The 12,900-nt window shown below is 37.1% G+C and overlaps 1 protein-coding gene across 1 annotated transcript in view; it reads left to right on the forward strand.

Moving 5' to 3' along the window:
• The window catches only part of TRPA1 (transient receptor potential cation channel subfamily A member 1), a 56,115-nt gene that overhangs the window by 19,900 nt on the left and 23,315 nt on the right, over positions 1-12,900 (forward strand). Inside the window, exons 8-15 of the mRNA XM_025922556.2 lie at positions 1,642-1,690; positions 3,405-3,504; positions 4,157-4,257; positions 5,755-5,924; positions 6,012-6,176; positions 7,639-7,753; positions 8,663-8,829; positions 10,439-10,532. Coding sequence (XP_025778341.1) covers positions 1,642-1,690; positions 3,405-3,504; positions 4,157-4,257; positions 5,755-5,924; positions 6,012-6,176; positions 7,639-7,753; positions 8,663-8,829; positions 10,439-10,532 — 961 coding nt within the window. The remainder of the gene's footprint in view (positions 1-1,641; positions 1,691-3,404; positions 3,505-4,156; positions 4,258-5,754; positions 5,925-6,011; positions 6,177-7,638; positions 7,754-8,662; positions 8,830-10,438; positions 10,533-12,900) is intronic.

Below are 12,900 nucleotides of genomic sequence, written 5' to 3' on the forward strand. Positions count from 1 at the left end.
TAATCAACTATGTGAAAATAAATAGATTAAGATGACAGATTATTAAAAACAAATTGGCATTTGGAATAAAAGACTGGTGATATGAAATGGCTGATCAGAACAAAAACAAAAGATAGATTGACGTCCACACTGGAGAGTCTCAAACTGCTGCACCTTAGAATCATGGGGGTAGTTTATAAAGTCCTCATGCCAGTTCATATCCCAGATTACATCAGATTCTTCACGATTGGTCTTAGGAACTTTTTAAAACTCGGTAACTATTTCCAGGTTATATCCAATTTAGAACCCCAATGATCTGGATATAGTGAAAATGTGTGCATTTAGATCACAGCTTTAATGTATAAGTATGTATAAGAAGGAATTATTTAAGGAAAAAATCCATTCACCTTACCCATAAGTGTCTTTAGCCTGGTGACTACTCTAGTTGGACATACTCACCTTGGATTGGCTGTAGATTTCTTGGACCAATTCAGTCCAATTCTAATTAACCTAATACTTACTTAGAATCCTGGAATATCCTTCTAATAGCCAGTGACATTTGGAGTTTATCTTGAACTTCAAAGGAAGGTTTGTTCTTTGGGCTAGAATTCTTTTTTTACCACAGTGCAAAGACCTCGGTACATTATTCTGGCTGAAACAATAAGCTTTGGAGTAAGGGGAATGGGGTGCCAGCCCTACCTGGCTACGTAACATTTGGCAAATCATTTACCTCTCCAAGCCTCAATGCTAACATCTACTGAGAATGTGCATTTTTAACGAACTCCCAGGTGATGCCAGTGCTGCTGGTCTGCAGCCCACACTTCGAGTAGCAAAGCTCTAGACTTGGGGGGGGGGTACAAGAACAAATCATATGGGGCTCATAATGTTACTATTCATTTCCCTTCAATTACTAAACAGGTTTAATGTAATTTAAATATAAAACAACCTCTTGTGAATTTGGGGTGAAAACTGACAAACTGATTCTGAAATTTATATATGAGGCTAAGAACAGATGAGATAATCTTAAATAGGGACAAAGAAATTATATTTTAATACGAAACATAAGCTTTCAATTATTAGCATTAACATTTGCTATGGAGGCACTTTAGATTGAAAACTTTGGTTTGCTTTATTAATGTCATTTTGTGACTGGCTATGACATAATGCCACAATGACTTCAATTGTCCCCATAATTTGTTTTTGGCTTCATAAAACCTTAGGAAAGCTAATGCTTTGTTAACTTTGGTGAAGAGAGGGCATTTTGAATATTGCAGGTGAATTGCATGCACCTTGCATGCAACTGTTTTTTCCCCCCATGATCACAGTGATAACAGCCTGTTCTTTTGTCGTTTACTTTAAGCTCTTAGGACAGATGTTACTACTCACTTCACATGTTCAAGATGATTTGATGAGGACATAACCACTTTACTAAAAGATGAGGAAGAAAATATTGTGATGTGTTTGAACTTTCTCGATTACTATTACTTTGAAAATATTACCCTAAATCACAATCAATTATAAATTTTGAAAGGCTATTGATTTTCTAGCATTTTATTATGTTGTTAAGTGATAATGTAAATAAACTTTTTGGGTATAGTATAGCTTTATTTTATATATTTATATCAGTAGTACTTTAATATGCGTATCATTCTCCTTTTGCAGAGCCTCATTATTTGATCACCATGAACTGGCAGACTACTTAATTTCAGTGGTAACTATTCTATAGACAGTTTTTTGTTTTATTACTATTTACAGTTAGAAAATCATATAATTACATAATGGATTTTCAAAACTAAGCCAAATTTTGTTGCTTATCAGCAAAAAAAGTTTACAAAAAGATGACTGACGCATTTACAAATAGAGTATGTTGTATACGAATCCATAATGGCCGGACTTCATTACCACCAAGTTGGGCAGAAACTGTACCCGTGTTTTTAGTGTTGGGAGTTGGTGGGTACATAGCAAGGACAGTTCTGTGAAGCAGTCCTCCAGGAGTGTTAGGCTTCACAGCTCTGCTGACTCTTCATGCACAAGCAGCTTGGAGAGGGACACAGGACAGGCAGTACATGTCACCTTCCACATTCTCTGTAAGCTTCCACCCCGGCTGCCTCAGCGCCGTCTTTCCAAGGATGGAAACTGAGAAAAATACTGTCCAGAGTTTGTTACAACTGAAAGCACACAATCTTTTTCATTCTAAGAGGTGTACTCAGTTGACTTTCGAGTTAAATTTTAACAAGTCATTTACGCAGATGACTATATGATGTATGTATTTAAGCCCCACCATATCAGCAATGAATGTAGTTCCATTTGTCGTGTTCCTCAGGCGTTTGTTGTCAATAGCAACTATTGAAATTGTGATATTTACATAGAGGAATCCTGGAAAGATTCATTATATGCCATAGTTTTGTCATGCGTGGTTTTCTGCGAACACAGCTGTGTCTTTGCCTGGCAAGAGAACTGTGGCAGGAGCTCACTAACCAATATCAGGCTTTCAGAGGGGGTACTGGTGCTGTCATCATCTGTATTTATTGGTCCCCAAAGAACAGGGAAATATCCAGAGTCGGAGTTTAAGCTATTTTACCCCTGTCCCAGAGACAGAATTCTTCCCATGAATTTTTTTTAAGCTTTTGTTTCTGGTCCTGCAAAATATTATAACCGTAACACATAATGTTAAATATTGACTTATTAATTTAAAATCTATCTATACGATATGATTTTTAAGTATACATTTTATCAGATATTTGACTAAAATTTTACTTTAGGATCTGAATTACTTCAGTTATTTAAGTTCATCTATTTTAGATGAAGTAGATTTTTTTAAGTGAACTATTTCTTGTGAATGTTTTAAAAATCCTATATGCAATAAATATGGATGATTTTTTTATCATGGATATTCAAAAAAAAACTTTTTAATGTTTCTTTTTGAGAGAGTGTGAGTGAGGGAGGGCCAGAGAGAGAAGGAGACACAGAATCCTAAGCAGGCTCTAGGCTCCCAGCTGTCAGTACAGAGTTGGATGTGGGGCTTGGAACCCACCAACCGTGAGATGGTTACCTGAGCCAAAGTCGGACACTTAACTGACTGACCCACCCAGGCGCCCCTATCATGGATATTTAAAAATGTTTTCTTACATTGAGAACTAAACTATTGGTATAGGTCAGAGGATTTTAGTTTTATGATTTCAGTAATAACATTGATCTGTCACCAGATGTCAAAAGGTTAACACGTGGGGATAATTTGTTGTTGAAATTATAAAAGAATGCCTTGATTTCTGATGCTACAAGATACGAATTCTAGGGAGATTTCAAGTAGTTATATAGTTATACATTTGAATGCTAGCCATATATGGACACTTTATTTCAATGAATTAACATTATTTACAGATTGCAGTTTGTAAGCTAATTTGTTCATAAACTCTTTATTTTAGGGAGCAGATATCAATAGCACTGATTCGGAAGGACGTTCTCCACTCATATTAGCAACTGCTTCTGCATCTTGGAATACTGTAAATTTGCTACTGTCTAAAGGTACCATGAGGGACCAGGCCAAGCTTTACAACTACTACTTAATTTGATATTAAACATTTATTAGCCACTTATCATGTGCCAGGCATTGGACCAGGTGCTGTGAATACAGAGATAAATAGAACACTTGCCCTGTCTAGAAAAATTGTAAGTTCAGTAAGGGAGTGACCCTTAAAAAGATAATTTCGAACAGTAATAGATGACATTTATAAAGCAAGTTTTATGTTGTGTGCATGCTGCTGAACATTTTATCTACATTCTCTCAATGATTAATCCTGTGATGTAGGTACTGCAACTGTCTCCACTGTAGGTACTACCTGATGTAAAGATAACAAAGAAGATAACTACTGTCCCTTTTTTTCTTGATATCTAATCTCTCCATCTTTATATTTTATGCTTTAAAAAGGTGAGATCTCCTACATTAATTAATGCAACAAATCATAGATTCTCTACCCCCCCCACACACACATACACACATACGCAGTAAGGTAAATCCATTTTAAATACAGTTTTCTTTTGTAAATAAAGTTTCCTGTAAGCTAATGGTTGACAAAGTTTTAAGTAAAAAATCTTTGATTTTCTTAAACTGAAAATCAACCATAGGTCATACTTTAAATAAATGAGTAGAAGTTATATTTATATTATGTTTTTATAGGTGCCCATGTAGACATAAAAGATCATCTTGGATGTAATTTTTTGCATTTGACTGTACAGCAACCTCATGGATTAAAAAATCTGCAACCTGAGTTTATGCAGGTAATGGATATATATGTGGATTTACATAAAGCAAGTTGGGTTCAGGTAAAAGATATATATGTGGATGTCCATAAACTGAGTTAGGTAAAATGATTTTGCTTACGGTTTTTATTATTATGAAGTCTCATTTTGGAATTTAAAAATTATTTTAAAGTAAAAATTCCATATTTTAATATTTACAACATGATGGTGATGATTATAATAAATTTCATTGGGGTTGAATTTTTCAAGTTAGAGAGGTTTCCTATATGCCCCATCTATTTTTTCTTAAGTTTATTATTTATTTTGAGAGAGAGAGCATGCATGGAAGGGGCAAGAGAGAGGCAGAGAGAGAGGATCCCAAGCAGGCTCTTCATCGTCAGCATGGAGCCCAGATGTGGGGCTCTAACCCACAAACCGTGAGATCACGCCCTGGGCCAAAGTCAAGATTTGAACGCTTAACTGACTGAGCCACCCAGGTGCCCTGTCTATATCCCCATCTATAATTTAGCTTTCCATCAGTATTTTAACTATTACAAATTACATATCAGTGGAAAAGCCAAGTATGGGAGTGAATTCATAATACTTAATTATCAATTAAGAAAAACTATTTGGGGTGCTTCAGTGGCTCAGTCAGTTAAGCGTCTGACTCTTGATTTTGGTTCAGATGATGATCTCACAGTTTTTGGAATCCAGCCCTGCCTGGGGCTCTGCACTGACAATGCGAAGCCTGCTTAGGATTCTTCTCTCCCTCTCTCCCTCCCTCTCCCCCCCACCCGCCTCTCTCTCTCTCTCTCTCTCTCTCTCTCCTTTCCCCACTCATGCTTGCATGCACTCTCTCTCTCTGTCTCAAAATAAATGAATAAGCATTAAAAAAAACAAACTATTCAACATATTTCACTTGACAGGTTGAAACATTATCTCTGTATTTATAGTCACCAGCTAATACTTATCAAGTGACTATTAGGTGTATCTGAAGTTCACCATATTTTTATAATAAATAGATTTTTAACATTGTCAAAGTCTTTAATTGAGAATAAAAATCCTTGTAGTTGCATGTTTAAAAGTAAAAATGTTTATTGATTGGACTAAGTGCTCATTTTCCATTCATTTTTTAATTTAATATTCATATAAAAATAAAGTAAACCTAATTTTTAACATCTCCTTCCTTTTGTCTAATGGAACACATTAGCATTAAGTTCTTAAGTGTTATTTGGGACAAAAAAGTGAAAGGAGGGCTGAAGAGGGTGGCCTGTAGCGATGCTGGATTGAACAAGTTAAGTGCACATCTTATTCTTAGGACTTTGCATAACTTTTAATATGGAAGTCTACATTTCAGGGAGACAGAGCATGCACCATCATCCAAATTAATTTTACTCTAGTACCTTTGAGTTACTTATATTTTTGCCCTCAAGGTGTACATATTGACCATTGGAAAATTCTGTCCTACAGGATAGTTTGAAAAACACTACATGAGCTTGAGAACAGTTATATTTAGAATATTAATTTTTTCCATAGATGCAACATATTAAAAAGCTGGTAATGGATGAAGATGATGACGGGTGTACTCCTCTACATTATGCATGTAGACACGGGATTCCTGTCTCTGTAGATAACCTCCTTGACTTTAACGTGTCCATTCATTCCAAAAGCAAAGATAAGAAATCACCCTTACATTTTGCAGCCAGGTAAGGGTCCATTTACCTTGACCCTGTGAGCGTGCCTTCTTTCTGTTTAATATTTACTTTGAAAATATGAAACCTAATTTTTTCAAGTTACGGGCGTATCAACACCTGTCAGAGGCTTCTGCAAGATATGAATGACACGAGGCTTTTGAATGAAGGTGACCTCCATGGAATGACGCCTTTGCACCTGGCTGCAAAAAATGGGCATGATAAGGTAGTTCAACTTCTTCTGAAAAAAGGTGCATTATTTCTCAGGTAAGGATATGTGACCAGAATATTTATGTATTTTTAATTAGCCATTTTTGGCTGTTTTTCTATTTTATTCTGAATTATGATATCTAACTTTCTCACTAAGTGCTTTTGTCCATCTTTTTTAATTCTCAGAACCTACATGATTTTTCATATGTTGAACAGGACATCAGTTTTATTTCTAATTGACAATGACATCAAGGTTTATAGATTTGAAGACTTCATTTGAGTTCACAGAATAAGTGGCTTGGTGCAAAGTAGTTTGAGACACAATTCCTCATATTTTGCTTTGTCATGCTACTATCCTTTTATGCAGATACATGTACACACACACCCCATACAAATTCAAAGACTTTTTCATTCTGTCTGATGAACGATGGAGGTGAAAATCTCTTTATGCTACAACACGAAACATGAAGAATTCCTGAATTTCGTTATACAGAAGTCTAACACAAGGAGCAAAAACAAATTAAAAATAATTAAACATAATTAGAAGATAGCATAATTAAATGACATCTTTGTAAAAAGCCAAGTTTTATAGAAGTGTGGTGAGCTATCTTTTAATTTTACCAATGTGGAAGCAAAGAGCTCATTAGGCTAATGTTCAGAAACACACTTCTGTATCAGAGCACCAGTCCTGCAAGGTAGGGCTGTAGCTGAGAAGTGAATGCTCTGCTCAGTTCCTTTCTGCCTTCAGCAGACATGCGTGGGGGACCCCAAATGGATCCAGGCCAGACACTTGTTGCTTAAGTGCCTCACAACTGAAATGGCGAGGTGGCCCTTGCAACCTAAAATAGGTGCTCACTAGCGCTAAAATTAAGTTGTTTCAGGATCTCATACTTTTTTTTTTTTCCAATCTGTAATTTGGAAGGATGACAAGGCTTCATTGTATTTACATCTTGAATTTCTGTGAGAGAAAGGATGTTTTCTAAAGGGATTAATAAGCGTCTTTGAGAGTACTGGAGGAATGATCTTTTTAGTCCTGAAGTCTTAGAAACAGAAGTAGCATTAAGCTAAGCATCTTAAGGCCGTGTATTGTAAAATGTTATTAGCAGCAGCAATTAGTGGCCGTGAAGACTAATAACCACCATCATGGAAAAGTTTTGATACAATATTCAACGAAAGAATAAAACAAGATTTAAAATAGTGTGTATAAGTACATTATAGTCTTGAAAAATGTGTTTTTTCAAGTTTTACCCACCCACAGATGTTTGATGTGTTTATATACTTTTATATGTTAATCTACTAAATTAAAAAATATGTGTGAATCACATTATTGGAAGATTACTTAAGACCATTAGTCTTGAAATTAGCTCATTTTTAGAAATATGTAATACATACTTAGTTGCTAGAACTCAGATATGCATTTATTTTTTGTACTCATCAGACTCACCTTTCAAATGGGTGGCATTCCTTCCCAGGATTCATCTGAGAAGTGAATGAACAGTCCTTTCTTAACTCTTAACAGTGACCACAGTGGCTGGACTGCTTTGCATCATGCTTCCTTGGGCGGGTACACTCAGACCATGAAGGTCATTCTTGACACTAACATGAAGTGCACAGATCAGCTAGATGAAGAAGGGGTATGTACTGTGTTCTCCATACCTACCCAAAGTCTTGGCATTGAAGAAACTTCCAAAATTGCATGAAAGCGTCCTTTCCAGCCATTTTATTTCCTTCCTTGCTGCATTCATACTCTTTTGTTGGGTTCTTACTCTGCAGACGCTAAGTGAGGAATGAGTAAGAGGGGAACAGAATAAGGAGAATGCCAACAGGTGGGTGCATGTTGAGGACACCTCTTGAGTCTCGCAGAGAGTCCACAGGCCCACATAGATTGATGAAAAAAATTTCAGTACTCCCTGGTGAACTGAGAAAAATGAAGAGGTCCGGGGTATGTTTTCATATAGCTAAGTGTATTTGATCTGAAAGACTATCCTTTATTCTGCTATAATATACTTCCTCTTTTTATGGAGAGTATTAAAATTCACATTCTTTCATGAAATGATAGAGGTAGAAGGTTGTTATTGCTTTTTAAGATGTCTTTATGTGTCAAATTAAAGATTGGCAACCTTAGAGCAATTCCTGATTTTTAAAAAATTTCACCAGACTACAAAAAGCCAACATCTGGAAATCATTGCTCTACTAAGACAAGAAACCTCTTAGAAGTATTCTGTGTTCACTCCAACATCTTTACTCTGAAAGTCTGTCATTTGTCCTTGCAGAATCATCCCAATATAAAAACAAAGTAAAACAAACCACTTGGAATTGCTTGTGCGCATACACACACACACACACACACCGTGTGTGAACTTAGAAACTCCTTATTTGATGCTTGACTCTGAGCATTGGTTTTAAATTTTACATATTTTGGTATTAAATAGTTGGGTTTGTCAATAATTTATTTTAAGCAGTTCAAAGATGAAAGCAGTACGATAGCCAAAGGATGACTAGCCATTGTCATTGGATTTTCTGTGTCCTGTTCTCTCTGAAAGAACACTGCACTGCACTTTGCTGCAAGGGAAGGCCATGCCAAAGCCGTCGCACTTCTTTTGAGTTATGATGCTGACATCGTCCTGAACAAGCAGCAGGCCTCCTTTTTGCATGTTGCAATTCACAATAAGAGGAAGGACGTGGTTCTTACGACCATCAAGAACAAAAGGTATGCTTTCTTCCTATCCCACTGTCATTTCATGTCCTCTGGCACGAGGGATGATTTATAACCTGAAAGGAAACAGAAAAAGAATAAGTTTCAGATGTTAATCAACATTTCTTAAACATAAGTTGTTGACATAAAGTTTTTAATGTACTCTTTGGGTAATAACGGACATGTTACTGAACTCTCTGGTTTTTGCTTTCCATTTCTAAATCGTGGGAGCATAGATCACCTTCATAACACTCATGTGACACTCATGGGGTTCGGGCATGGGTAGTATCTGGCACTATGGTTATTGTCTAGCACACTCTTCCCTGCTCAACCTGAATCTGCCAACACTCTCTTGCCAATACGAATGTGAAAACCGGATGTTGGTGAAAATCCTCTCCGGGGTATATCCAGGTTGTTACTAGGGCCATCGATTGGAATTTCCCTTAACACATAACCTTTTGTGGTTGTGGGTTTTTATGCCATATTTTAAGGAGTTCTAATGATAAAGTTGGACGGTAGTTTGTCCTAGTTTTTGTACATAAACTTTTCTGTATAATCACAGATATGCTCAAGGGCCCCGTATCACCCAGTTGTGGACACAGAGGTGAGCCATTTCATATTCGAGACAGATAAGCCTGTGTTTTTAAGCATGGGCAATCTCAAGACCCACCCGTCACCAATGATTATTCCTTTGAAACGCTAGCCAATGCAAGTGTGCAACCAGAAGTTTGCCACTGATTATGCAGATGTTCTAGATGCATTTTACTGATACTGTTAACAGAAAGTTTGGTACTTTTTGGAAGTAGTCTCCTATGACATAGATAGGATCTTGGAGATAAATGGTCTCTTCTTTACTTCCTGTTGGAGATTTATTTCCTCCTTGGTATCAAAAGCACCTTCTTATCGTGTCCAAACAAATGGCAGGGAAGAAAGGAGCAGACTCTGTAATCTCCTGGCAGAATCCATGCTTATTAACGTACTTGACACATGTTATTTTGTAGTTTAATTCAACACGATATATATACACGGATTACCCATTAAATATCACGTGTTCAGGTGCGCTGGGGGGCTCAGTTGGGTGTCCGACTTTGGCTCAGATCATGATCTCACAGCTCATGGGTTTGAGCCTGCTTCGGATTCTGTGTCTCCCTTTTTCTCTGCCCCTTCCCTGCTCACACTCTGTGTGTCTCTCTCTCTCTCAAAAATAAATAAACATTAGAAAAAATTAAAAAAATATATCATGTTCAGTACTATGTTGCTGTTGTATATATGTGAATGTGAGTATCTCTACCCAGCATGACCAGCTCATACTATTTCATGATTTCAGGAGAAAAGAAGGTAAAAGCTTACCTTTTTAAGAAGGAATTTAGAGAAAAAGAACAGTGATTATATCCATCCTAGAATTTTCCCACATTTCTAATTTCCACTAATGGACAAGGACCCTATTAATGGTTTGATCTTGATTCGTGAACTATTGGTTCCATTGGAACAATTTCAGGTCTCTCCTAAAGGTATAATCTTGAATTTCAACTGGCATCTTTGTGGTGTAGAACAGAAGGATTATGACTTGTGATTGTTTTATTACTATCACCATTGTTTTTTGTTTTGTTTTGCTTTTTAATAGATGGGAAGAATGCCTTAAGGTTTTTAGTCATTATTCTCCAAGCAATAAATGTCCAGTTATGGAAATGGTAGAATACCTCCCTGAATGCATGAAGGTAAGCTCTCCAGACAAAACTAATTCTGGGTATATGCTTGGCATATAATATAATATGAGGATTTATTGCTGTAATCACAATGTAAATGTAATTTTCATTTTTAAAGTAAAGTTTCTAACAATAGGCTATTGATCAGAGAAGTTAGCCAACAAGTGTTTACTTGAATTAAAGAATGATGTTAGTTTTTATATGGAATATAGGAAAATATGGTCAACATTTTTTTATTAGAATAATCCAAATCGAGAACAGAGACTACTAATGGTGGTTGCTGGTGGAATACAGCCTCCAGGTAGTTTTCTTGGGGGCACATATGTTATTGTTTCAAATCTGCGTTAGTTGTTAATATTTAAAACCAGTATGCCTCTCTTAAGGATCCAGATATCTGGCTTCCTGTAAAAATCAGATCTGGTGAGGCAGAAACTTCCGGGCAAGTGGCAGCTGCTTCCTTGAGATAGGGCAAGCACTCTCCCATTTGATACATCCCACCTCTTCCTTTTTTTTTTTTTTTTTTTTTTAATGCGATTTATTATCAAATTGGCTAACACACAGTGAGTACAATATGTTCTTGGTTTTGGGGGTAGATTCCCATGGTTCATCGCTTACATACAACACCCAGTGCTCATCCCAACAAGTGCCGTCCTCCATGCCCGTCACCTATTTTCCCCTCTCCCCCACCCCCCAGTCAGTCCTCACTTTGTTCTCTGTATTTAAGAGTCTCTTATGTTTTGCCTCCCTTCCTCCCTATTTGTAACTCTTTTTCCCCCTTCCCTTCCCCCTTAAGTTTCTCAAGTTCCACATATGAGTGAAAACATATATGTCTTTCTCTGACTGACTTAGCATAATACCTTCCAGTTTCATCCACGTTGCTGCAAATGGCATGATGTCATTCTTTCTCATTGACAAGTAGTATTCCATTGTATGTATAAACTACATCTTCTTTATCCATTCATTAGTTGATGAACATTTAGGCTCTTTCCATAATTTGGCTACTGTTGAAAGTGTGGCTATAAACATTGGGGTACATGTACCACTATGAATCAGCACTCTTGTATCCTTTGGATAAATTCCTAGCAATGCTATTGCTGGGTCATAGGGTAGATCTATTTTTAATTTTTTGAGGAACCTCCACACTGTTTTCCAGAGCAGCTGCACCAGTTTGCATTCCCACCAACAGTGCAAGAGGGTTCCCGTTTCTGCACATCCTTGCCAGCATCTGTTGTTTCCTGAGTTGTTAATTTTAGCCACTCTGACTGGTGTGAGGTGGTATCTCAGTGTGATTTTGATTTGTATTTCCCTGGTGATGAGTGACATTGAGTATCTTTTCATGTGTCTGTTGGCCATCTGGATTTCTTCTTTGGAAAAGTGTCTATTCATGTTTTCTGCCCATTTCTTCACTGGATTATTTGTTTTTTGGGTGTTGAGTTTGGTAAGTTCTTTATAGATTTTGGATACTAACCCTTTATCTGATATGTCATTTGCAAATATCTTTTCCCATTCTGTCAGTTGCCTTTTAGTTTTGTTGATTATTTCCTTTGCAGTGAATTAGCTTTTTGTCTTTTTTTTCCAATATATGAAATTTATTGTCAAATTGTTTTCCATACAACACCCAGTGCTCATCCCAAAAGCTGCCCTCCTCAATACCCATCACCCACCCTACCCTCCCTCCCACCCCCCATCAACCCTCAGTTCTCAGTTTTTAGGAGTCTCTTATGCTTTGGCTCTCTCTCCCACTCTAACCTCTTTTTTTTTTTTTCCTTCCCCTCCCCCATGGGTTTCTGTTAAGTTTCTCAGGATCCACATAAGAGTGAAACCATATGGTCTCTGTCTTTCTCCGTATGGCTTATTTCACTTAGCATCACACTCTCCAGTTCCATCCACGTTGCTACAAAGGGCCATATTTCATTCTTTCTCATTGCCACGTAGTACTCCATTGTGTATATAAACCACAATTTCTTTATCCATTCATCAGTTGATGGACATTTAGGCTCTTTCCATAATTTGCCTATTGTTGAGAGTGCTGCTATAAACATTGGGGTACAAGTGCCCCTATGCATCAGTACTCCTTGGGTAAATTCCTAGCAGTGCTATTGCTGGGTCATAGGGCAGATCTATTTTTAATTTTTTGAGGAACCTCCACACTGTTTTCCAGAGTGGCTGCACCAATTTGCATTCCCACCAACAGTTGCAAGAGGGTTCCCGTTTCTCCACATCCTCTCCAGCATCTGTAGTCTCCTGATTTGTTCATTTTGGCCACTCTGACTGGCGTGAGGTGATATCTGAGTGTGGTTTTGATTTATATTTCCCTGATGAGGAGCAACGTTGAGCATCTTTCATGTGCCTGTTGGCCATCCAGATGTTTTCTTTAGAG

This window comes from Puma concolor, chromosome F2 (genome assembly GCF_028749965.1).
Source record: "Puma concolor isolate L17-30 chromosome F2, mPumCon1.1.hap2, whole genome shotgun sequence".
In the NCBI taxonomy this organism is placed as follows: Eukaryota; Metazoa; Chordata; class Mammalia; order Carnivora; family Felidae; genus Puma; species Puma concolor.